At 48.7% G+C, this 23,145-nt stretch overlaps 1 protein-coding gene and 2 long non-coding RNA genes across 4 annotated transcripts; 2 read left to right on the plus strand and 1 right to left on the minus strand.

Annotated features, from left to right (window-relative positions):
- Window positions 1-265: 265 nt before the first annotated feature.
- On the plus strand, window positions 266-2,666 carry LOC309841810. The gene is made up of 2 exons (XR_014299324.1): window positions 266-818; window positions 1,510-2,666. It is a non-coding gene; the product is annotated as an uncharacterized lncRNA (long non-coding RNA).
- A 2,047-nt stretch (window positions 2,667-4,713) lies between these two features.
- LOC309841818 lies at window positions 4,714-6,036 on the minus strand. The gene is made up of 2 exons (XR_014299328.1): window positions 5,602-6,036; window positions 4,714-5,075 (listed from the first exon to the last, which is right to left on the minus strand). It is a non-coding gene; the product is annotated as an uncharacterized lncRNA (long non-coding RNA).
- Window positions 6,037-6,136: 100 nt separating this feature from the next.
- On the plus strand, window positions 6,137-22,197 carry PARK7 (Parkinsonism associated deglycase). Of its 2 annotated transcripts, none has more exons than XM_082685315.1 (7): window positions 6,137-6,254; window positions 7,273-7,385; window positions 8,792-8,893; window positions 10,812-10,871; window positions 11,695-11,764; window positions 15,107-15,193; window positions 21,666-22,197. In XM_082685315.1, the coding sequence occupies exons 2-7, from the start codon at window positions 7,296-7,298 to the stop codon at window positions 21,824-21,826; spliced, it is 570 nt and encodes a 189-aa protein (XP_082541441.1). In that variant the 5' UTR covers window positions 6,137-6,254; window positions 7,273-7,295; the 3' UTR covers window positions 21,827-22,197. The 2 variants fall into 2 exon arrangements, with proteins under 2 accessions (XP_082541441.1, XP_082541440.1); XM_082685314.1 differs by having other exon boundaries at window positions 6,160-6,323.
- Window positions 22,198-23,145: the final 948 nt, after the last annotated feature.

Consider the following 23,145-nt stretch of genomic DNA (forward strand, 5'->3'; position numbering starts at 1 on the left):
GGGCCGACTTCCTGCCCCGCCTACGCTAGCCGCAATCTCGCCCGGAAGTTCGGGGGGTCGCCGAGGAGGGACGGCGACCCCGCCGCGGCCCCGAGGCCGTTGGGATACTTCCGGCCGGCAGGGCCGACGGAGGCGGGCCGCCACAGGCTCGAGCGCGCCGCACGGGTGGCTGGGAACGCGCGCTGCCCCGCCCCCTGCGGCGCGGCTCGGCCAATCCCGGGCGCCGCCGCCGACCGCCGGCCCCGGCCGCCGGAAGCGGGCCTGACGTCACTGCGGGTCTGCCGCCGGCCTCTGGCCCCCGGCCGGCGGTGGGAGCGGTGCCGGGTGGCCCACGCTCGGGGGGCTTTCACACAGTTTGGGAGCAGAGGCGAAGCCACTCCCCCGGCCCCTCACACACCGCGGTGTCAGAATTTCCCCCTTGCGCCAGCGCTGCCTCAAATGTCAGGGCTCGCCCACTCTTCTCCTGTCTCGCCGACCTAACCTTTTGGGGGCTCGGAGGGGAAATTCGCCGTTTCTGCCGGACCTCCCGAGGCTTGCCCGCGCCAGCCTTTAGTGACAGTCGAAAAGTACCCTCACTCGCTGCGGCAGAGGCCTAACGTCGACCCAGGAACTGCAGTTCAGCCCCTCGCCCTTTTCAGTGAGCCTGGGAAAGGATGAAAATAGAGGAACCCTATTCGCGGCACATAAAATTTCCCACTCGGTGTCCGGCGAAATGAATTTAATGTGGAAAAGAAGATAAAATAGGAATGAGAAACTGGTTGGAGCCCCATTGTAAACTGTAGTGTTCTACAAATGTAAACCGTTGATCCATAGCGATAGTGATGAAGTCCCAGAACCTAAGTCAGGTTCGGTGGGGTGAGGTTCAGAGCTGACGACTAAAGAAAGAATTCTTAAGACATCTTTGGTGCAAAATGGTGATTTATTAAAGCACGGGGACAGGACCCGTGGGCAGGCAGAGATGCGGCTGCCGCGGGTTGTGAGGGGTGGTTGGTTATATACGCAGGAGTTGGGTAGGTGAGGACAAAGGGGTGTTCAGAAGGGCTGTTGGGGCAAAGAATACTATCAGGATATTGAAGGCCTGGTTACTATCAAGTAAAGACAATTGGAAGTCTGGTGGAATGTTACATTCCTGCTATCAAGCATCCTTGTTAATGAGATTTAGGTTTAGAAGAAATTTAACTTTATTTACTTTTCCTTCTACCTCCACCTCCTTCGCTTTTTATGGAGGGGAGGGTGACATTAGGCTTGAGGAACTGAGTTCTGTGTCTTTGGAAATTGGGCTATTGATAAGGTAACTTCTTTGTTGTAATCTCAAGGACATTTGCAAACCAAGGGAGACTCCTGTCTTGCAGGATTGTGATCTCAGCAAGTTAACTATTTATCATTTTATGGCAGTCAAGGGTGCCTGACGAATGCTACACCTATGGAGGGGAGCGGATGAAGGGGGGGGTGTGCAAGGCGCCAGCTCTTGCTTTGTCCTCAGCCAGCCTCCTGCTCCCTCATCAATAGTCAAAGGAAGGAACATCTTCAGGGTGAAACTAAGACACGGCTTAGCAAGTATTTACTGAGCACCTGCTATGTGCCAGGGGCTGTAGCAGATGACAGGGATTCAGCAGTGACCAAGACCGGAAGGTCCTACTGAATTCACAGGATTAGAGGGAAACAGATAAGTAAACAGAAGACAAAACGCTAAATAAGTACTATCAATGAGGAAAAAGATAACATCCACATTCATAGAAAATTGAGTATTTCGTGAGATGAGATGTGAAATGTTAAGTGATGAGCGGGAAAGTAATAAGTAACCCGGCAGCAGTTTCTTTGCTATTTATTGTGATCAGGCTACTTTGGGGGAGGGTTGTTTTTTGGAAGCAGGATCAGAATGGCCACGGGTGGCTGTTGTTAATGTAGGGCAGGCAAAAACTGTACCTCTGTTTCCTTAGGGTCTCTGGCAAATTCTGAGAATTAAATGAATATAAAAAGGTTAACAGGACAAAAGCATACAAGTTATTTAAGTTTTGGGAGACCCAGGAGCCTTCATAAGAAAATGAAGACCCAAAGAGGTGGCGAAAGGTAAACGTTTACATACAGAGTTGAGCAAAGAGTGGCAACTATGGAAAAGTAGCTAAAGTAAAACAGGGAGACTGAAGGAAGATAAGGGTTATTGTAACAAGGTCTCCATGTGCAAATTCTTCCAGACTCAAGTGCTTCTCTGGTGGTGGTTCTTTCCTCTTGGCACTGAGAGGGCAGCTCTCACCTGAGAGTTTCCTCTTCTTTCAGGATGAAAAAAGGGAGGGGGGATCTGAGTGCCTTTCTTGCACCTCTTGTTTTAAAAAATGCCTTTAACTAAAAATAATATGGCAAGGTGAAATTTGGAGGTAGCATGTCCTGAACTCCTTCACTCACATTATCAGTATCATTTCTCCATTGCTGGATGAGGAGCTCATCAAGGCAGAACAGTATCTTTAAATGTTTCAAGCCCTTCAATAAAAAGATTTTAGGCTATCGGAGACCAGCCAGAGACTTTTAGTTTGCATGTCCTGCAATGCACAAAGACTTACCAAATGTAGAATTGAATAGTGAATAGGATGAGGTTTTCCTGCTGGAAATCAGGGACTGAATTAGAAGGTGTCTTCACTGACAGTAATAAAGCTACATTTTTTGGTGAATGGTTGAATTTTTTGTTTTATTCTGCAAATGTGTGAGGAGAAATAACTATGAGCTAGAAAGTTAAGATGGGTGTCATGGGTGTTATGGACTTATTAAGAAATACTGACAAGAGTTTATGGTGGCTAGAGTGTGAATTTGGGTATCAGAATATCTGAATTTGACCAAGACTCTGTAGGTCCTTTTAGTCATTTCACCCCTCCAGACCCCAGGCTCTGCAGCTGCGAAATAAAAAGTATGTTTTCCAGGAAGTTAATATACAATGTCTAAAACCAATACAGAAAAATTATAGTATAGAATATTGTTTAAAAATACACTTGACTCTTGAACAATGTAGGGCCAGCAAACACTCCCCCACCCCGCAGCCTGTGCAGTCAGAAATTTGCATATAACTTTGACTCCCCCCACAATTATTTAAAAAAGTAATAGTTCACTGCTGACCGGAAAGCATTTCAATAACAGTCAATTAACACACACTTTGTTATTTTTTATAAATACTGTATTCTTATAATAAAATAACCCAGGGAATAGAAACTGTTAAGAAAATCATAAGGGACACCTGGGTGACTCGGTTGGGTGTCTGCCTTTGGAGCAGGTCACAATCCCAGAGTCCCAGGATTGAGCCCCATGTTGGATCTCCTACTCAGTGGGAAGTCTGCTTCTCCCTCTGCCTCTCTGCCCGCTTGTGCTTGCGCTCTCTTTCTCAAATAAATAAAATCTTTAAGAAAAAATCCTAAGTAAGAGAAAATACACTGAGAGTACTGAACTGTGTTCATTGAAAAATATGTGCGGACCCATGTAGTTCAAGCCTATGCTGTTCAAGGGTCAACTATTGAGACAATTACAAGAACTAATTTTAAAGAGCTGAAAATATTTGCCTCTGGAAAGCAGGGTTGACGGGTAGGAAGGACTGAGTCAGAAGACTGTTGTTTTTCATTATGAGCCTTTTAATGCCGTATCACTGAGCTGTTATGTCATATCAAAATCTGAGTACTAAAGTCTGCCATTTGGCTGTGGTGACTGCCTTGGGCACAGATACAGGTTGGCCGAGGGAGCACGTATTCATTCTGAAACCCAGGTTGAATGGGCAGCAGTAGCAGCCCTGAAGGATAGTCCTTTATATGACAGTGCAAATGTACAACAGAGCAAACCTGGTCATCAGGTCAATGCTTCTCAAGCCTTCAATCAGGTCTCATCTGTTAACATTCTTAGCTAAAACAAGGCCAGACCAGGGGTGCCTGGGTGGCTCAGTTGGTTAAGTGTCACCCTTCAGCTGAGATCATGATCCCGGAGTCATGGGATTGAGCCCCACATCAGGCTCCCTGCTTAGTGGGGAGTCTGCTCTTCCCTCTGCCCCTCCTCCATCTCAAGTAAATAAAATAAAAATCTTTTAAAAAAATAAATAAAACAAGGTCAAACCCAAAGTCAAGGGGCAGGAAATATCCTCCACTCATGCAGATGAAAGAGGAAAGAGTGGATATTTCTAAAAGATAATCTACCATAAGCAATACTTGAGTTGTAAACACTATATGCAATGTATTCATTTGATAAAAATCGATGCTGACCCAGGTCCATTTCAGATCTTGATGGTGATGTAGATGTCTCAGGAGTGTTAAGTCAGGTTCATTCTCTCTCCTCCCTTTCACCACCAAGACCATCTGTCTTGCCGTTGTTGTTCTATGCTGGCTATCTCATGCTGCAGCAAGCCACCAGCACGGCTGCCTCCTTCCAAGAGTTTACTGTGGGGCACTGGAACACAACAGCCCATCTTTGCTTGGTCTTCCTTCATCTACGTAAATTCCTCCTTGGTTTCTGAAACACATGTCTAACCACTTGCCTATTTCCCACCATACTTCAAAACTGAAAGGAGGTGGCTTTTTCCTGCTTCCTCTGTAAACAGCTGAAGATAAAGTCATTCCAGAACTCCCAAAATGCTTTCTTAAAATGCCAAATGATTATTTAAAGGTACTTACGAATTTTGCATAGTGCAGTGTTGCAATTTATAAATCTATGTACAATTCTTAGCAAAAACCACTCTCACCACCATTGTAAGGATCTCATGAAATATATTAAAGCACTTTGTAAACCAACAAAGGCATGCAAGTTATTTCTTGAAAATACATGTTTTTAATAGCTAAACTGAAACTTCCAAAACACCCAGTGTATTTAAAATACTATTTGAGCTCACATATTACTGGCGAGTGATAAGTGACTTAACTTGTATGGAGTTGATGGATGTATCCACCACTCCTGGGAATTTACTCCCCAGTTTTGCCTATACAAGTAGGACATATGAATAAGGTGATTCAGCGGTTGAGCATGTGACTGTTGATAGCATCTCAGGTGTTCTTCATCTCAGGGTCGAGAGTTCAAGCTGCAGGGGTTTGGCTCCATGCCCGGCAGGGAGCCTACTTTAGGAAAAAAAAAAAAAGTTGGAAATAACCTAAATGTTTATCAGTAGGGCACTGATAAACTCTGAGACATGTCACCGTGGCATATTATCTGAAAAGAAGGAAGTTCCTTTTGAGAAGGAAAGGTCTCCAACATCATGTGGTGGTGGCAGGGAGAGAAGGGGAGAACAATACAGTCTGCTCCATTTCCGTAAGCAAGAAGTAAAACTGTATCTGTTTGTGATTGCACAAGGAAATCCTGGAAAGATGCTCAGGAAACTAATACGTTACCCGCAGGGAGCCTGCGAGCGGGGACGATCGGCATGGGGACAAGGATAGGAGTCCATCTGGTCAATGTAACGTTTATCACCTTGGTTTCTGAAATAGGTCCAAGTATCAATATTCAGTTCAAACTTTTAACAAAATTTGAGTTTCTAACTTAAATAAGTGTCACCGATCAGGTCCATGTACTCAGCAGGGCTCGAATCCTGAGGCTGCAGCAGCAGCACCGGGATCTTGGGGGAAAAAACAACTCTGAGAAACTAACCCACGGGAAATGCTAAGAGTCGCCCAGGACCGGGGGACGGGTGGCCCACCGTGGGGACACGAGCGGGAACAGGTCGGAGGGGACATGGAAGGCGCTCCAGGAAAGGGACCTCGAGCGCGCATAAGAAGCGTGAAGACTCAACTCCGCTCCAGGAAAACGCCTCTTCACAGCAAACGGCCAGAGCTCCCGAAGGGAGCGCGCGATTCAGGGCTGCGGCGCCCAGCTAAGGGTTAACTTCGTGAGGATGCATGAACCAGCGGGATTCCCGTGATGCTGGCGGCGCCCTATGGAAACATCCCTGGACTCACAGGAACGACTCGCAAAGGCCGGCGCTCCCCCGCGCCTGCTCTAGGTGGGTCCTGCCGGATGTGACGTAAGCAAGCGAGCGGCGCCGATCTGTGCCCCGCAGGAGGTGAGGCCTGAGCGGCGTGCGTCTGCGCAGTACTGGGGAGGCCGGCCCGAATAAGCCGAGGGGGCGTGCGTCTGCGCAGTGCAGGGCCGGGGCGGGGAGGCGAGAGGAGACCACGGAGGGGTCAGCGCGGCAAACGTCTGCGCAGGACCGAGGGGCGGGGCAGAACGAGAAGCCTGGCGGCGTGCGTCTGCGCAGTGCGCGTCTGAGGGTTCGAGTTCGGACGACGTGCGTACGTGCTCGTGTGCGTGCGCGTTTAGTCCGCTTGTGGTTTGGTCGTCCCTGGCGGGGAACTGCTGCGGAAGGGGTCGAGGTTCGGGAGTGTGGGCAGGGTCGAGGTTCGGGTTGGGGGTTGGGGAGCGTTGCGGGCGGCGAGGGGGCCACGGGCAGCCCGGCGCGGGCTTCGGAAGGGGACGGCGGAGAACGGGGTCCCGCCGCGCCTGCAGGGCGGACGGCCTTCGGGCAGGAGCGGACGGGACGGCCTCGTATTCTGCGGGTCGTGTGCAGGGCCTCCCGGTCGGCGGCTGCGGGTCGACGCTGTGTTGGCTGAAGTGCTTTCATGAGCGCCGGTGCTGCGTGGACCGCAGACTCCACAGGAAGCACAGGCTAAAAACGGCTCCGACCCCCGCTTGGCAGCTGCCGTTTGCAGCAAAAGAGCCAAGTGCGAAGAGCGGGTCCAGTTAGGTTGAGTCTAGTGGGGGGAATTCCCATCTTTCTACATCATTTTTAAAAAATGTGAAATATTTAGCACTGTTAACTTTCCAGAAATTCTTAGTGCACTTATTGGAACTTAAAAGAAAATCCCCTCCAAAAATCTCACCGGCTAATTGCTGAAGACTGTGTCTGTAGCTTTTTGCCCGTGAAATTAAGTTTAGTCGTTTCTCTGAAATAGTATTTCCAAAAATAAGGCTTTCTCCCCGCATTGTGTGAAATGCAAGACCCATGTGTTTGTGTTTTAGAAAATTTTGGTTGCAATAAGTCATTGTATACTGGGTTTTAAAAAAATGGTAAAAGAGAATCCGAACAGTGCTAACATGTGTTAGCAACCTTGCTGTGTTTGCATCTCCAAAAGTACAGCAGTGGAAGTTCTGTGTAAACCAGTATTACCCTAAAGTGCTACTTTACATTCTGTTTATCAGCACCTTTTCCCTAGGAGGCACTTAGTCACTTTGCTTAAAAAATGTTCCAAAACCTGAACTTTCGGACTATTTTAGGGTTGCACTGCCAAGATTTTTGAAATTCTTCTTTTTCTTTTAATTAAGTCTTTTAAAAATACAACATAAGAATGGCTTCGAAAAGAGCTCTGGTCATCCTGGCCAAAGGAGCAGAGGAGATGGAGACAGTCATCCCCGTAGACGTCATGAGGCGAGCTGGAGTAAGTCCCCCAGCGTTGTCTACCCTCCCCCTTTTTCAACTTTCTGGGTTTTGAAGTCCTTCTTAATAAGTAATACTCAGTATACTTCATAAGATATTTCAAACACACAAAAATAGAGTGCGTAGTGATGAACTGCTTCTTCTCTGTCCACATTTAATGCTTGTTAACATTTTGCCATATTTCTCATAGACCCACTTCTTGAGGAACAGGTGCATTAAGGAAATAAAGCGTTGCCCAGCCCTCTTTGTATATTTCCCTGGTATTATTCCCCTTCTGGCCCCAGAGATAACTAACTGTCTGCTCATTGATGTGTATCCATCCCATGCATGTCTTCAGAATAGCGTTAGACTGCATTTGCATTTTGCATGTGTCTGTCTGTCTCTTTCTATATATATATCCATAGTGAGCGCTTAAATAGCATTTACTGATGCTAGGTGTCATTCTAAGCACTTAATAAACTTGATTAAGCCCTGTAACAACCCTGTGAGTTACTGCCATCCTCTTCATACAGTTGAAGAAACCAAGGCACAGAGAGACTAGCTAAGGTGTCCATGTTGTAGACTTAGTGAGGAAAGAGCCAGTACTTCGATCCTAGCAGTCTGACCCCAAAGTCTGTTAACCCTTCATTTCTCTGGTTCCCATGAATGAAGACACATCCAGATCCAGTTTGTTTATTTAAAATTGCTGCTTATTTTTATGTTCTAGGAATATGCGCCAGTCTACCCATTCTTCTGTTATGCTGCTTCAGGACATTATAATACTTTAATAGTCTTGTACAGGTTTCCTTATGCAAATGTGTGGAAGTTTTTCCTGATTTTATTCCTGAAAGTGGAATTGCTTGGCCAAAGAACAGCCCACAGGTGGCATTACCAGATTTTGCCACATGGTTCCCCAAAGTACCAACATGTGGGCCCACCAGCAGTATAGGGAAATTCTCATTTTCCCAGTACCAGCTCTTGGTTTTATTAGCTTCATAAATTTTTGCAAGCTAAAGTAATATTTCATTATTTTAACTTGTCTATCTTTAGGAAATGCCGTGGTATTTAAATAGCAACAATGTCTTTGTAATTGTTTTTTTGGTAATTTTAATCTTTGTAATTGTAATTTTTGTAATCTTTTAACAACATCTTTGTAAGATGGATTATTAACATGATGATCGCCCAAAGCAGAACAGTTGTGGGAGAAAGGACACTAACCAGACAGGGTACCAGGACAGCATCTGTAAATCAAGACTGTCCCAGGCAAATGGAGAGAGACCTAGTTATTATAGTTAGCTAACTTACTAGCTTAAAGTCAGCATGGTTTTGTTGCAGTTTTTCCTGCCAAGTTATTTTAAAACAGCAGCTATGAAAATGTTACTCTAAATTTATGTTTGAATGTTTTGTCTGATGTCCTCTTTCTCTTAGATTAAAGTCACCATCGCGGGCCTGTCTGGGACAGACCCAGTACAGTGTAGCCGAAACGTCGTCATTTGTCCTGATGCCAGCCTGGAAGAAGCAAAAAAAGAGGTTTGTTCTCCATACCTGGTGTTACTCCTCCTGTGCCTTCCTTACCGGCTTCTTCATATGTCTTTTGATTACATCTCAGGCTGTTAGCACTGACTTATTTTTAAAAAGTTACTTTGGTTGGATGTCTTCCCCACTGTGATAAGCCCTGGGAAGTCGAGGACTCTGCCGTTTTTCTCTCTGTATCCATGGAAGTTGGCAGTTCCGTGCTGCCTGTGCTCAGTGAGTGAGTGAGTGGTACACTGTCATCAGTGTTCCTCTGGCCTCGAAGGCCGCTTTGCCTCCTGATACATCCTGATTTATCACCTGATACAAGGAGTCACCTGCCACATTTCCTGTTTCTTATTTATTCAGAAGCTGCTTTTTGCCTTTCCATTTTCAGTGACACGGACATAGTCGTGTGATCCATTTTACGTGGGACAGCTCATAGTTGATTAGTGGTGGGATTAAGGGAGGAGTAAGAATTCTAGTTAAATTGTGAAACTTTATTGACAGCTAACACTTGGGAATCTTTGAAGAGCTAAGGTCCCTTTTCTCAGAAGCAAGGCCACCCAAACATGCACAGGCGCTTTGGCCCACCCTTCCTTGTGGTTCATTGCTTAATGGCCATGTGATAGGGCTGTGGGCCATATGCTTATGGAGCACCTACGTGGCAGGAAAACCGGCAGAGGCAGGTCGTCGATGGCCATTCGTGCCCTGCCAAGAAGCCCAGAGTGTGATTCCTGTGCTCGGCTCTCCTCACTCAGAGAATGGTTTATTCCTATCTGATAAGTTCACATATTTCAATGCCAGATTGTAGAGGATGGGAATATTGGTATATATATATAGAAGGTGTTGAGAGGTTCTAAAGAGCATGTTCAAAGTGGCTGACTAGAGGTAGGTACTCCCTTTTAACTGTTCTGTTTCAGCTTGTGTCTGGATGTCTTAGAATAGTGGTCACCTTTTGTATCTGTTTATTCAGATTCTAAAAGGAGTGAAAGAAGTTCTGTACTGAACACACTTTCTGTTCAGTTGGTAGTTTTGCTTGGTTTTAAAGCAACAGTAGAATGTTCTCTGTCTTCAAGAGCAATTCTAAGCAATATGTGTTACCCTAAGTATGTACTAAGTTGTCACTTGGTGATCTGCTGAATGACTAAATTTTTAAAACTCTTTTCACATCTTTAAAGTATTTTAAACCAATTTCCGTATCATAAATTCAGCAAGTGTGGACTCGGTAGATCTCTGGGCTGTTGGGTGCTTGGACCACGAAAACACTGCCGTTGTGCCCCGCCCCACGTATCACTTTTCACAGAGGTGGAAGCTTTTTTCTGTGCCTTTCACTTAAAATTTGTTTTCTTTTCATTATTTTTATGACTGTACATTCTTATTAAAAAAGTAACTCTTATACAGCATGGACCTACAAAAAGTCCCAAGTGTTGAAATGTCCCTTTCTCACTGTCCCCTCGCCACCATCCTGCTCCACACCCCAGTAGCAGCTGGGCTGCCTGTTTGGTCTGTGGGTGTTTGCAGACCATACATGTGTATCCCATGTATGTTGGGACTACATGCTTAAAAAAAAAATGTTTTAAAGTAAGCTCTGCATCCAACGTGGCACCCAGACTCACAGCCCCAGAGAATAGGAGTCACGTGCTCCACAGACTGAGCCAGCCAGACACCCCTTTTTTTTTCTTCTACAAGAATGAGATCATGTTACACTTGTAATTCTGCAACACGGACATCCTTTTGTGTTAACTGTGTTTAGAGTTTTCACTAGTTACGACAACACTGCACTGTGGAGAGAGACCTTCCTTTATGTAACTGCTCTTCTGTGAACAGTGTTTTGCTCAGACCCACATTTACAACCGGGAAGTGTTGTTGAGCTATCACTGTAGTGCGCATTTCAGATGAAATGTTTTACCATTTTTTTTCTTCTTAACTACAGGGACCTTATGACGTAGTCGTTCTGCCGGGAGGCAATCTGGGTGCGCAGAATTTATCTGAGGTAAAAACCACATAGAGGAATTATTTCAGCATCTGCCTGGGTTCTGTTGGTTTTGTTGCTAAAGTATTTCAGGAAGGAGACTGGGAATAAAGTAGGAGCAGGTGAAATGAACAGAATGGTGTTCTGGCTTAATTAAGGAAACATCTCTACTAACATTTATCACATGAGTAAACGAAATTGGTGGAACAGTCATCTGTGAACAGATTCTGTGTCTGCGGTAGAAGAATGAATCTAATTTTGTGTGTCATGAAGGTTTAAGCATAAAGGGGCTGGGGCCCGGGAGCTGCAGGGGAGTGAACTGCCAGTGGGGGGTGAAAGATGGCTTCAGCACAGGCCCCTGCTTCTTCACCGAGGTGCTCTGCGCGGAGCCGGCCTGCCGGAATAGCGGGAGAGAAGGGAGGGGCGCGGCCGACAGAAGCTTACAGAGCAGGTCGGATCTGACGTGTAGACTCTGCTGGACCCTGTTCCTTACTCGGCCATCTGGAAAAACCCAAAACACCACATACCCTTCCTTTTCCTTCTTTGTCCCAGGAGCACAAAATGGCAAGGGTCAGTTTGCCCAAGGGAAGTTACTTTTCTCATCTCATCTTTAAACATCTTTTTAGAAAGGATGCCCTTCCCTTCTATCAGACGCCTTGCTTAGGTCTAACAATGTAGAGACGGCGTGAACTTGGTAATTTTTCTATTAATGATTGAGAAATGTTAGAAGATAGATGGAAGATCTTGCAGTTTCAACTAAAAGCAGATTCTCCCAGGGTTTCCAGCTGGAGATTGAACTTGTGGCTTCATGATAACTTGCTGTGTTTGGGCTTTCCTTGAACAGTCTCCTGCTGTGAAGGAGATACTGAAGGAACAAGAAAAAAGGAAGGGCCTCATCGCTGCCATCTGTGCAGGTAACGTGCAGACCCGTCCTGTGGTAAAATGAGTGGTTGGGTTTTCTTCAAAAATACGTGACGGGTAGTCTTGAATCAGAAGATTTTGTTCCACATACTCGCCCTCACAAAGCATGAAGGGCATCCGTACTGGCCTATTTAGTTTGGGTGGCATGAAGTTGGTGTCACTTCAGAAATGAGTACAGTTGTTCTCTTTTCTGCCTCTCTGTGCTTTTGGTCTATGTTCCGGGAAACTTAATGGTTTCCGTGTTTGGTTGACCTCTGAGGAAAATAATGCCCTCTGGAATTCAGTAAACAGCTTGTTACAGCAGATCTCTGTGCCAGGAAGTATGTCTGCCAGCACCCAGTCAGCAAGAATCGGTCAGACATAAACATAACGGCACTGTCCTGTGCTTGCCCTGTGGATTCGAGGCCTCGGGGTGCCTTCTGCCTGATCCTCCGTGTTCAGGTTTAGATCTTAGGCACCGTGTTATCTGTCACGTAGTTTAGGAGGTTGTTGGTCCTTCATAGATGTCCCCACATCTTAGAAACTTGGTAATATTTGGTTTTCTGATTCCACTGTAAAATCCAGTCTCAGTGCTCCAGTGTCCTGGCACTCTGCCATCTGCATTTTTTCCGTATAACTTTGGCCAGTGCCGCCTTCGTTATTGGTCTTTATGAGGTCTTTGTCAAAAGAATAAATAAATAAATAAATGGATAGTTAGATAAAACGACACGATGTTTTGGTCAATATGAGGGACTGGTTAAAGAAGTTACAAGCCCGGGATCCTGGGGACTTTGCATAATTCCAGGAGAGATTCTCGGGAGTTCTTTCAAGGGGGTCATAAGGTGGAAGCAGATATTAAGACATTCTTTGCCCTTTTCCTTCCCATTCTCAGAGGAGTGACAGGAGAGTGGGGCGATGCCATCATTTGGGCGTGGCATGGATGCTCAAGTATTGTTGTGTTGTAAACATTTCCCAGTTTTAATTTCTAACGCATGGCAGTTGCTGGTTGACGTAACCCACGTAAAAGCTCAGGGTTCCAAAGACCTGGCTGTTTAAGGACCACAGAGATGACCACCCTGGCAGGGCCTGTCCTCGGGTTCCAGTCAGCGCCAGCCCCTTGACCTGCCCTCGGGCACAGAGCTTTCTCCTCCCTGAAGGACGCTGCAGTCCCTGAGGCCACAGCCTCATTCTTAGGTTCTCTAACCAAAGGGAGAAAGGAAGTCTGGGGCTATTTACTGCTGAAAGTAAATAGCACATGTCAGTGTCCTTCTGTGTCACTGAGGTGGCAGAGTCATTAGCCAAATCTGGCTCACTGTCGGGGGCTCAGGCAGCCTGAGTGCCGTGCTGAGGAGCTCAGGCCGTGTAATCAGTTAAATCGACGTTAGCCCTAAGCAGTGCTCTCGCCTTGTGTATGTGTTGCCGAACGCTCTGTACTGCTCCTCTGGGTGCGGCCCAAAATAGGAAGAGTGGTGAAAAATAAGATTCGGAAGTGTTGCAGTTGGGAACTGCCCACTGTACTGGGACAATGTTCGCTTTGCCCCTGGTATTGAGGGATAATATGGAGTCACTGAGACAAACTGGAAGGAAGACTGTCTTGATGAAGAGACAGGGAAAGGAGCCTGGAGGTGACGGGCCCAGGAGTCCTCAGATGCCTGGCTCTGGGTACCAACTTCGGGACATGGGGGTGGGGGGGGGGTGACCTGTTCTCTCTACACGTCACCACACGGTGGCGCTGTTGGCTTCTGTGTTGTGGCCCAAGGGGCTTCTGCCTGCCTTGCTCTCTGCTCTCCGCTGGCTGGGTCCCTGCTGCAGACTCAGCAACATTTCATTCGCCAGAGTTTCAAGTAATGGCAGGTAAATATCTCTTCTCGAATTCTCCAAATAGGATTTTTAAACCCCCAAAGCAGTAATTTTGGGCTCACCATGATGAGAGAGGCATCACAGAATTCCTACATCCAACCGAAACACGAGTTTATTAACGTTACCAGAGGCAGCGATTTTATCAGCTGAAGGGAGCAGCTGAAAACCCCTGACTCACTGTACGGTCACCTCTCAGGGTCTGCTTTCAAGTACAAAGTCATATAGGGAGTTATTTCTTATCTCTTAAAATCTTAGAAAGAATTCAGGGTAATTGATGAGTCCATTCAAGTAAAATTTGAATGGCAATTATTTAGACTTTACAGACTTAAAATTTGCCACCATACATGGCTGTCCTGTGTGTAGCATAAAAGTAAGGTGGAGAGAGACATCAAATCTATTTGACGCTTTTGATTTAGGAGATAGAAATTGGGACTTGGCTTGATGTCAGGCGGAAGGCTTATGTAATTAAGTATTATTTGTTGATCTTCCTGGGAATAGCAGCTGTGATCTAGCCGGTAGGTAGAGTCTATAACTCCCTTTTCCTCGGAACTGTGTTGATAAATGAAAAGTCAGTGAGAGCAGGTGCGTGCATTGGCTGAAGCTGAAGCTCGTGCGCTCAGTCCTCCGGGCTTAGCCACGGCACCCCAGCCCCTTCTGAAGGTTACTCTGCTGTCCCCAAGCACGTCTTTCTAGGTGTGGCATGAGGCTTGGAGAAAAAAAGTTAGAATAACTACTGTTTTTAAAGTTTTAAGGTAACAAAGTTATAAAATATTTCTGGTTTTGGTCCTTATTTGAGGACTGTCACTTATGAAATATGCTTGTGGTTATCAATGAAATTGATCGCTTTCAAAAGTGAATACATTTGGATAAAAGTCTCAGTTAGCAACTGCATGTTTCAGAGGATCAGAAATGGACATTTGTGCAGGATCTTAAGTGGTTTTTAATAAAGAAATGCTGGTGTCCTTCTCTCTCAGACTTCAGGCATTTCACAGGGCTGGACAATGTCCTGTTCCTTGTAATAATCCTGCCACCTGGGATGTTCGGGTGGGTCGATGGGGGAATGCGTGCTCATCTTTCATTTTCAAGTAGAAAAAATTAGTCTGTGAGGTCGCAGTCAAGCCCAGCAGTTGGGAGAGCACCAGCTGCCTTTTATGTGCTCAGAGGAAGCCTTGGTGGTCTCCCCTCCTCCGACCCCTGGGAGCCCTGCCTCAGTTCCTTGAAGGGGGCCACACGCCGTTTATCTGGATGCTTCTCGGTGTGTTTGGATTAGATGGGTATTGAAGTATCTTGGGTTCATGCTCTTGCCAGATGTGCTCAGCAGATGGTTTCTTACAAACATACTTACCTCTCATATGAAAAAGTGTTTAACTTCAGAATCATAAGTATATTTTAGGTAAGAGCCTCCTGGTTTTGAAGACTCCTTCTGCCGTTGCAGTTTTTAAACCATTGGTCTTCCTGTGTCCACCCTTAAGTCTTTCTGTTAATCTTCTTTTTAGGTCCTACGGCTCTTTTGGCTCATGAAATAGGTTTTGGAAGCAAAGTTACAACACACCCACTTGCTAAAGACAAAATGATGAATGGAAGTAAGTATATCCTTCTATTTTAATGTCTAGAAAGACCTTCCAGAAAGCTGCCATTTAGCGTTGTTTCCTGCCCGGGTTAGCCCTGTGCAGAGAGGCTGGGGGTTGACGTGCGGGCTGTTCCTAGCTTTCTTCTCAAGCATTCCAGCTAGAGGGAGGGTAGAGCGAGGGAGCCAGCGGGGGGGCGGAGATGGTGTGTGCCTGTCTCTGTGTGCGCCCTGACGGGGACGCGGGCTGCGCAAAGGCCAGCCAGACGCCTGATTGTCCTAGATGGGAATGGTTATGAAATGCCAGGCTTACTAGGGTTTTCTACTAAACGCTTTGCCAGATGCCTGAGGGTAAACTTTAAACCTTGACAGCAATTTCAGAAAGTGCCCTTTCGCCTGCAGTCAGAGTAAAGTGAACATCGCTCTCTTCCTGGGTGGTGGGTCTGTTTCCTTGGGTGACATTGTTTTGGTTTTTTTTGTTCGTTCGTTTAGATTTGTTTATTTTTAGAGACAGCATGAGGGGAAGGAGGAGGGACAGAAGGAGGGGAACAAGCAGACTGCCCGCTGAGCAGGGGCCCAGTGGAGGGCTCGATCCCAGGACCCTGAGGTCATGACCTGAGCCGAAACCAAGAGTCAGTCTGCTGACTCGGCCACCGAGGTGCTCCCTTGGGTGACACGTTTCTTTTATAAATAACAGCTAGACAGCTAATTTTTATTAATTTATTTTTATAAAAAACAATTTATATTCGTGGTGTAGAGTGTAAACAATACAAAAGGGTGATGAAGTCAAAACATAAAGATGCCTTTTCTTACTTCCTTGCCCCCTTTCTGCTTTTCAGCAGTAGCTTCTGTTAGAAAGTTCCCTGTGCAACTCTAGAACTTCTCTGCACATATTATCCTTTGTATTTTAATGGTTTGGTATTTCTTTGTTTTTTTAGATTTTTATTTATTTATTTATTTGACAGAGAGAGAGAGATCACAAGTAGGCAGAGAGGCAGGCCGAGAGAGAGCGAAGAGCCCAATTCAGGGTTCGATCCCAGGACCCTGAGATCATGACCTGAGCCAAAGGCAGCAGCTTAATCCACTGAGCCACCCAAGTGCCCCTGTATTTTAATGTTTTTACTCAAATGAGATCTAGATAAATTGTTTTGCTGCTTGCTTTTTAAACCTAAGATTGTATCCTTTGAGCGCTGGGGTGTAGGGGTCATCTCTCAAGCATTTCTTTAACTAGAAGGCGGTGTGTAACTCCCCAGCAAAGCAGGGTGACCAAGCACCTGAGGTACGAGTCCGTACTGACGGAGCCTTCCCCGTGACCACCGCCGCCAGCACGAGCTTCAGAACACCAACCCCGTACTGTGTTCTGTCAGGTGGCATCTTCCTCTGCCATCTGTCCCTGGAGTGCCTGTAGCAGAGAGGCAGAGACCTGGGAACTTGCAAAGAGAGAGAAAACTCACACTCGTGTGGGTAATTGCAAGAGCATCTGAAATTTCCAGTTGGAAGCCAGAAGTGGCTCGGCTGGCGCTCAGCCCGCAGGGAGGCGAAGCGGCTGGCTCTGGGTGAAACATCAACCAACCTCATTTCACTGAGCAAACAGCAAGACAACACGGTAACGTTAGCAGCTGATGTCGGGGTTACCTTGTTTCCCTGCCTCAGGCCTGCTGGAGGCTGATACTGAACTAAGACAAAAAGGAGGGCAGGTAGCATCGCTTTTGCGGTCTTTACAGCCAAGTCGAGCTGTGCATTTTCACCATATCTTTTCTAATCAGTAGCAGACCTTGCTTTTCAGAGCAGTGTTAGGCGCACAACAAAATGAAGCAGGATGTGCGGAGTTCGCGCGCGCTTCCTGCCTGGGCGCGGGCACCGTCTTCCTCGCCTTCCTCTCCCGCACCCCAGCGGTCTCTGAGTTATGGTCTGTGAACCTGCCCTGACACAGCATTATCGGTCCAAATCCATCATTCATGTTAGGGTTCGCTCTTGCTGTTGGACATTCTGAATATTCTTTTTTTTTTTTTTAAGATTTTATTTATTTGACAGAGATCACAAGAAGGCAGAGATGCCGGCAGAGAGAGAGGAAAGGAAGCGGGGTCCCTCCTGAGCAGAGAGCCCGATGCAGGGCTCGATCCCAGGACCCTGAGATCATGACCTGAGCTGAAGGCAGAGGCTTTAATCCGCTGAGCCACCCAGGCGCCTCTGTTCTGAATATTCTTAAATCTGATCCAAGGTAGTATATTCTTAAAAACTTAGAATTTTATTTTAGTTGCTAGAAAGATACTTAGTTGTTGATAAAACCATCCATGCGGAAAGTGATTTTTTTTTTTTAAAGGGTCTTGCTGCTGAGCATTTTTAAATGTAGGAATAGAATTTACTTAGTTAGGGTGCCTGGGGGGCTCAGTTAAGCGTCTGCCTTTGGCTCAGGTCTTGCTCCCAGGGTCTGGGGATCAAGTTCCATGTTGGGCTCCCTGGTTAGTGGGGAGTCTGCTTCTCACTCTCCCTCTAGCCCAACCCTCTGCTCATGCTTGAGCGCATTCTCGCACTCTCTCTCACTGTTAAATAAATAAAATCCTCAAATCTAAAATCTTAAAAAAAAAAAAAAAAGAATTTACATGGAGCTAAAGGAGAGGTTTGGGAGAGTTGGGAAGATCGGAATCAGGCTTCCTTTAGTCCTTACGACATATTGGGGGAAGGGTCGAGTAGTAGGCCACTTGTTCTTCCTTTATCTGAAGGTGATCTGTTGTGTCTGTTCTCTTGTAATGCCTCAAGAACTCTGAGGTTGATTAGGAATAGAAGCAGATTAGATTGTTAACTCTTGGAGATTATAAAGTACATTCACAGACATTATCTCCATGGAGCCTCGCAGGCCCTGGTGCCCAGCGAGGCAGGTACTGACTTCACAAATGAGGAAACCGGCTCGGAGAGGCCCAGCGACTTGCCCAGAGTCAGGCTGGAACTCAGGCCCCGCCTCTGTCCCAGTGAGGCTCCCACACACGTCTAAGTTACGAGGTATTGAGTTCATCCAGTAAGTCCTACTGTGAAGAGAAAAATGCTGGAAGCATCTGCCCCTTCAGAGGCTCCGAGAGGTGGAGCTCTCATCCGCTCCTGGGTGTTCCTCTGGTGTGCTCAGTAGATAAGAGTGAAATTTTTGCTCAGATAAGCAATCCAGTGAGAAGACTGACACAGTCTTCCCGTTTCTCCGTTTTTAAATGAAGAAATTGTGACTTCAGTAGCCTTTCCAGTTCCTCCCTGTCGGTGGTGCTAGGAGGCCCAGTCTGGAAGCTGAGCCCGGAGGAGCTGGGCCCCGGCCAGGCGGTGTGGGCGCGGCTCCCTGCTGGGGGCGGTCTCCTTCCCCCGCCGAGCCTTGGTTTCTCACCTGTCCTCTGAGGATACCGGTGGCCCCTGCTTCGCAGGGCTGTTGACAGGTCCCGTGAGTTACTTACTGTGTGTAATGCCTGCAGAATGTTGCCTGGCACGAGCCCGCGCGGGGGAGGGGAGAGCTGGTAAGTGCCCAGCTCTGGGCCGGGTGCTGGGAGGCCAGCAGCGAACAGGCTGTCCTCACCGGGCCGCCGTGTGTCATAATGACACCGCCCCCGGTCCTGCACCTCTGCGGGACTGGACTCCCACAGCAGGTCTGGGCGGCTGGCATCCTCCCCAATGTACAGAAGGAAAAGGTGAGGCTCAGAGCAGTCAGCTGACTGCTGAGTGTCAGCCCTGGGATTTGAATCCAGAGCTGCTGCGCTCAGAGGCCAGTGATTTTTTCCTTAAAGGGCCAGAGCGTAAATATTTCGGGCTTTGGGGACATTGGGTGTGGATGGCAACTACTCTGCTGTCCCAGAGCCACTGACCAAGCAGGTGAGACGTGTGCCCGTAAAAGCTGCGGTTCGGTGCCGACCCCTCACGTACAGTTGCCTTTCCTCTGAAGAGACTTCGGGATTTGGAAGGCTTGCTTCAAGTTAAAAAGAAGTTAATAATTAATGCTTCGTGGCAACGGAGGTGTCCATTTGCAGAGTTCCCAAATCCGAATCAGCTGAACTGCGCACACGGGCTCGGGCTTGCTGGTCCCGGCATGTGCGTGTTGTCCTTGTCCGTCATGGCCGCTAGGTGGAGGTAGTTGGCCAGTACGGACCGATGGTTCGTCCTGGTGGAAACTGTGGAAAGAGCTGTGGAGCCTTGAAAGGTCTTGAACCAGTCTAAGCTGTGTTTGTAATATTTGCCCACGAAGGGGTTGTTCGGTGAGCCGTTTAGAAATCACCCGCCAGCAGTTCATCTGTGAGCTCCGGAAGATTCGACCCAGCCAATGTTCTGGTTTAGCATCTGACATTGCCTTGGCCCGGTGTGACCATCAGTAAGTGAGGTTAGAGATGAAAACCTTTTCTCTTCAAACTGGAGATGATCTTTTCTTCTCTAGTAGGATAACTAGGAAACTTGTGCTGTGCTGTAGGCAGTTATTTTCGTGAGTGACTTGATTTCTAATAAGGATAATAGGACATAAACTGCGCTAGGTGTTCTTGATCACTCGCAAAGGACGTGAACATGAGTGTGTGGTTTCTAAAGCCCGGGAATGCAGCGGAAGCTGAGTGGTGTCTGTGTGGCGCCACCAGCAGCCCCGTCGCCCAGGACAGGCAGCGGGGAGTCCTCCCTGCCACCCCACGTTTGGTCCTGCGTGTCGTCTCTGAGGTTTCTTAAACTTTGATTTCTTCTCTGTCCCCACTGTCCCCACCCAGGTCACCATAAGCTCCCACCAGGATGGCAAGTTCTTTTCTGTCTTCCCCTTTGGTTCCTTCCAGTTCATTCTCTGCGTGGGTCTGACCCAGAGGTGTGCCCACCAGGATGGGGAGTACAGAGTCACCTTTAGGTGCTGGAGGAAGTTGGCAGAGGCTTCTCCTGGGGGCAGAACCAGATATGCTCTGATGTGCACTTGGAAGGGTGACCTTTTGTGGTGCTGAGCCACGAGTGGCGAGAAGGGCAGCCAAAGGGGAGGGCTGGGACGCGCAGATTGTGTGTGAAGGGGCAGATGCGGCGAGGAGAGAACACGCGTGTTCGTAGGTTCCCCTGACACGTGGGGGCACCCCCGGGGTTCCATCAGTGTTCTAGGCCACGTGAGGCCGATGGCGGCCCAGCCTTTTGAAGAGCAGGCAGTAAACAAGGAGACTGTTTGTACCAGGTCCGTCCTGGGAGGCGCTGGTGTAGTGACCCGAGCGACCCCATCTGGGGAGGGATCACGTGTACCTCCTCTGAGGGGGGGTGGGAGGAGGTGGGAAGAGCTTTCTGTGCAGTGGAGGCAGGGGCCCGGGGAATGCCCGTGGGAGCCCGGTGGGGACAGGTTGGGGGGGCCAGGTTGCGGGGGCACTGCTGCTCCTGAGGAGTTCGGGCCTGGTTAGTCTGTGCACAGGGACGTTTGGTGACTGCTTGTGCGGACGGTATGGCCTTGGGGAGCTGATGCTGAGGAAGCCCAGCTTTGTGGCTGTGATATGCCCAGATGTCACATTCCCTGAATTCAGATACAGGAGAAGCACATTCTTGGTTTATTGTATTTGCCTCCAAAAAGCTAGTTGGGGAACACAGAAGGGGCCCCCGAGAAATGAATATGGTTTCTCCCTCCACTCATCCCCCTCATCCCGCCCCTGGGTGTCAGGTCTAGGTTTTGCTTGTTTTTGAGACAACACAGTGTGTGTGTGTGTGTGTGTGTGTGTGTGAGAGAGAGAGAGAGAGAGAGAGATACAGGCAGTCTGAGGGGTCTCTGAGTGACAGGAGTCTGCGTGACAGGAGTCTGTAGCCTGTGACACGGCGCCTGCGTGATAGGAAGTGTGCGCGGCAGGCGGTCTCCGACGTGGAGTGTGGCGTGGCGTCTGCGGGGCCGGCAGTCTGTAGAGAAGGCAAGGGAAGGTGGGCCGCTCAGGAGAGAAGAACTGATTTTCAGGAGAGATGAAGGGGCCCTTGGGAGAACACATGGGAGGGGTGATGGTTTGTGACAGTCCAGGCGTGGTGTGGACTTCGGGCCCCCTCTCCTGCGACACGAGTCCGTCCTCCCGGCTGATGGACTCCGAGGGGACAGGACAGCCGAGGAGGACCGGGCTTCAGGCAGGAGCGGGGGTCCAGAGGAAGCCCCTCCCAGCGCTGGCCGTTCCGCTGGTGGTCGGTGCCGGTGCCCGGGCGGACCCTCGAGCCCCGCGGATGTGCCTGCCCCCCACCCCCCCCCCACGCTGCCTCACGCGCGCGAGGGCTTTCGCAGGTGCGTTTGCCCTGCGTGAATTGTGGTGTGTGTCCCTCAGCGGCCGGGTGTCCTCGCCTCCTGGCCGTGGGCAGCCGCCGTGGTGGGTCCGCGCGGTGCTCACCGGAGCCCAGCCCGCCTCCCGGCACCGTCTCCGGGACTGGCTCGGTTGGGCTGACGTGAGAGCAGTCCTGCGCTGCATCGGCGCGGGCTCGCGGAGCGGTGCTCACGGCTGTCCCACAGGGCCCGCTGCCGTGTCACCGCTTCTCGTTCGACTTCGCAGGTCATTACAGCTACTCCGAGAACCGCGTGGAGAGGGACGGCCCGATCCTCACGAGCCGCGGGCCCGGAACCAGCTTCGAGTTCGCGCTCGCCATCGTCGAGGCTCTGAACGGCAAGGACGTGGCTGACCAAGTGAAGGCCCCGCTCGTTCTTAAAGATTAGAGCAGAAATCTTTGATCTCGAAGTAGGGAAATGGGCCATGGGTAATCGTTGTCAGCGTGTTTGCTCGAAGCAAAATGGGCAATTCCTGCGCCGGTCCTGAACCTCGATGACAGAGTACATGGCATTTAGCAAACTACCGATAGTGACCTTGTCTCTGCTTTCCCCTCGGTCGTGTGTGTGAAATCAAAGTCACGGTCAGCCTCCCTTGCGTCCGTCAGCTGTCGGTGGAGCTGCTGGGCTGCACGAGCGCAGAGCTTACTGGACACGGCGAGGAGGAAAAGTTGAAAAGCCAAGATCTAAGAAGCTTGTGATTTTCTCCCATTTGTCAACTGTGTATTGTTAATGTGCTATTAAAAAGACTGATGAAGTCAGCTGTCCTAGTGAATTTTTGTTGACCAGTTCCTTTTTCTGTTGCAGAAAGGGTCTTCAGATGGAAGTGAAAACCTCTCAAGGCTGGCCCAGCCTGTTTTCACTTCTTCGGGTAACAGACCTGAGGGGCTGATGTGCACGCAGCCCGGGCCCACCAGCCAGGTACCCCCCTCCATCCCTGCCCACGGGACCCGGGTAAGACCCACCAGTGCGTGCGACTCCAGTCGGGGCCCTTTGCTGTGCCTGCCACTGCCGTTCTGTCTGCTGAGCGGCCAAGAGGACAGGCAGGGAGCCTGGAGCCGCTGGCAGCCGACCTGTCACTGCGGAGAGCCTGGCCAGGAATGCTGGGAACTGTGCTTGGCCTGGGATCCCGTGGGACCTGAACAAGAGCGACTCCTGGTTGTTCACAGAAGCCCGCAGCTTTTTCACCTCCTGCTAAGTGACTGCTGCATCTCCAAAGGCAGGGAACAGGGTTAAGTCTTCTGAACACGGCACTAAGCTACCGAGGAAAACCCTTAGCTGAACGACCTCATCGCGTGATACCTTTTCTTCTTGCTCCCATTCCTTTGCCCTTGACCTCTGGCAAAGAGCAAATGCAGCAAACGTTGTAGAAAGGCCAGCTGGGAACTTTTCAACAAGAGGGCCGTAAGGGCTCTGGCACAGCTACTCGGGGGGCCTTGTAGCACCAAAGTGGCAGACTAGGCACACGTTAGGCAATAATCATGGTTGTGTCCCAACAAAATTTGCAAAACCAGGCAGCTGTGGGCATTTGGCCCTTAGGCTGCACTTTGCTGACCCTAGGACTGGGAGGCAAGGCGGATCTTTTTTTTTTTTTTTTTTTTTTTTTAAATGCAGACATGTAACTGCACTTTCTAATAAACTGTAGTGCTATAAAGAGACTGCTTGGGGTGACAGGTCGGTTGAGAGTATTCTGAGAGGAGAGTAGGGTA

The sequence above is a fragment of the Mustela nivalis genome (genome assembly GCF_964662115.1).
Source record: "Mustela nivalis genome assembly, chromosome: 10".
Taxonomy (NCBI): domain Eukaryota; kingdom Metazoa; phylum Chordata; class Mammalia; order Carnivora; family Mustelidae; genus Mustela; species Mustela nivalis.

What these genes read in the sequence shown, in the direction of transcription:
- PARK7 (XM_082685315.1), top strand. Translation starts at nt 7,296, where the DNA reads ATGGCTTCGAAAAGAGCTCTGGTCATCCTGGCCAAAGGAGCAGAGGAG. An exon ending in CATCGCTGCCATCTGTGCAG is followed by an intron (nt 11,765 to 15,106) that starts GTAACGTGCAGA and finishes TCTTCTTTTTAG; the next exon opens with GTCCTACGGCTCTTTTGGCT. An exon ending in AGACAAAATGATGAATGGAA is followed by an intron (nt 15,194 to 21,665) that starts GTAAGTATATCC and finishes TCGACTTCGCAG; the next exon opens with GTCATTACAGCTACTCCGAG.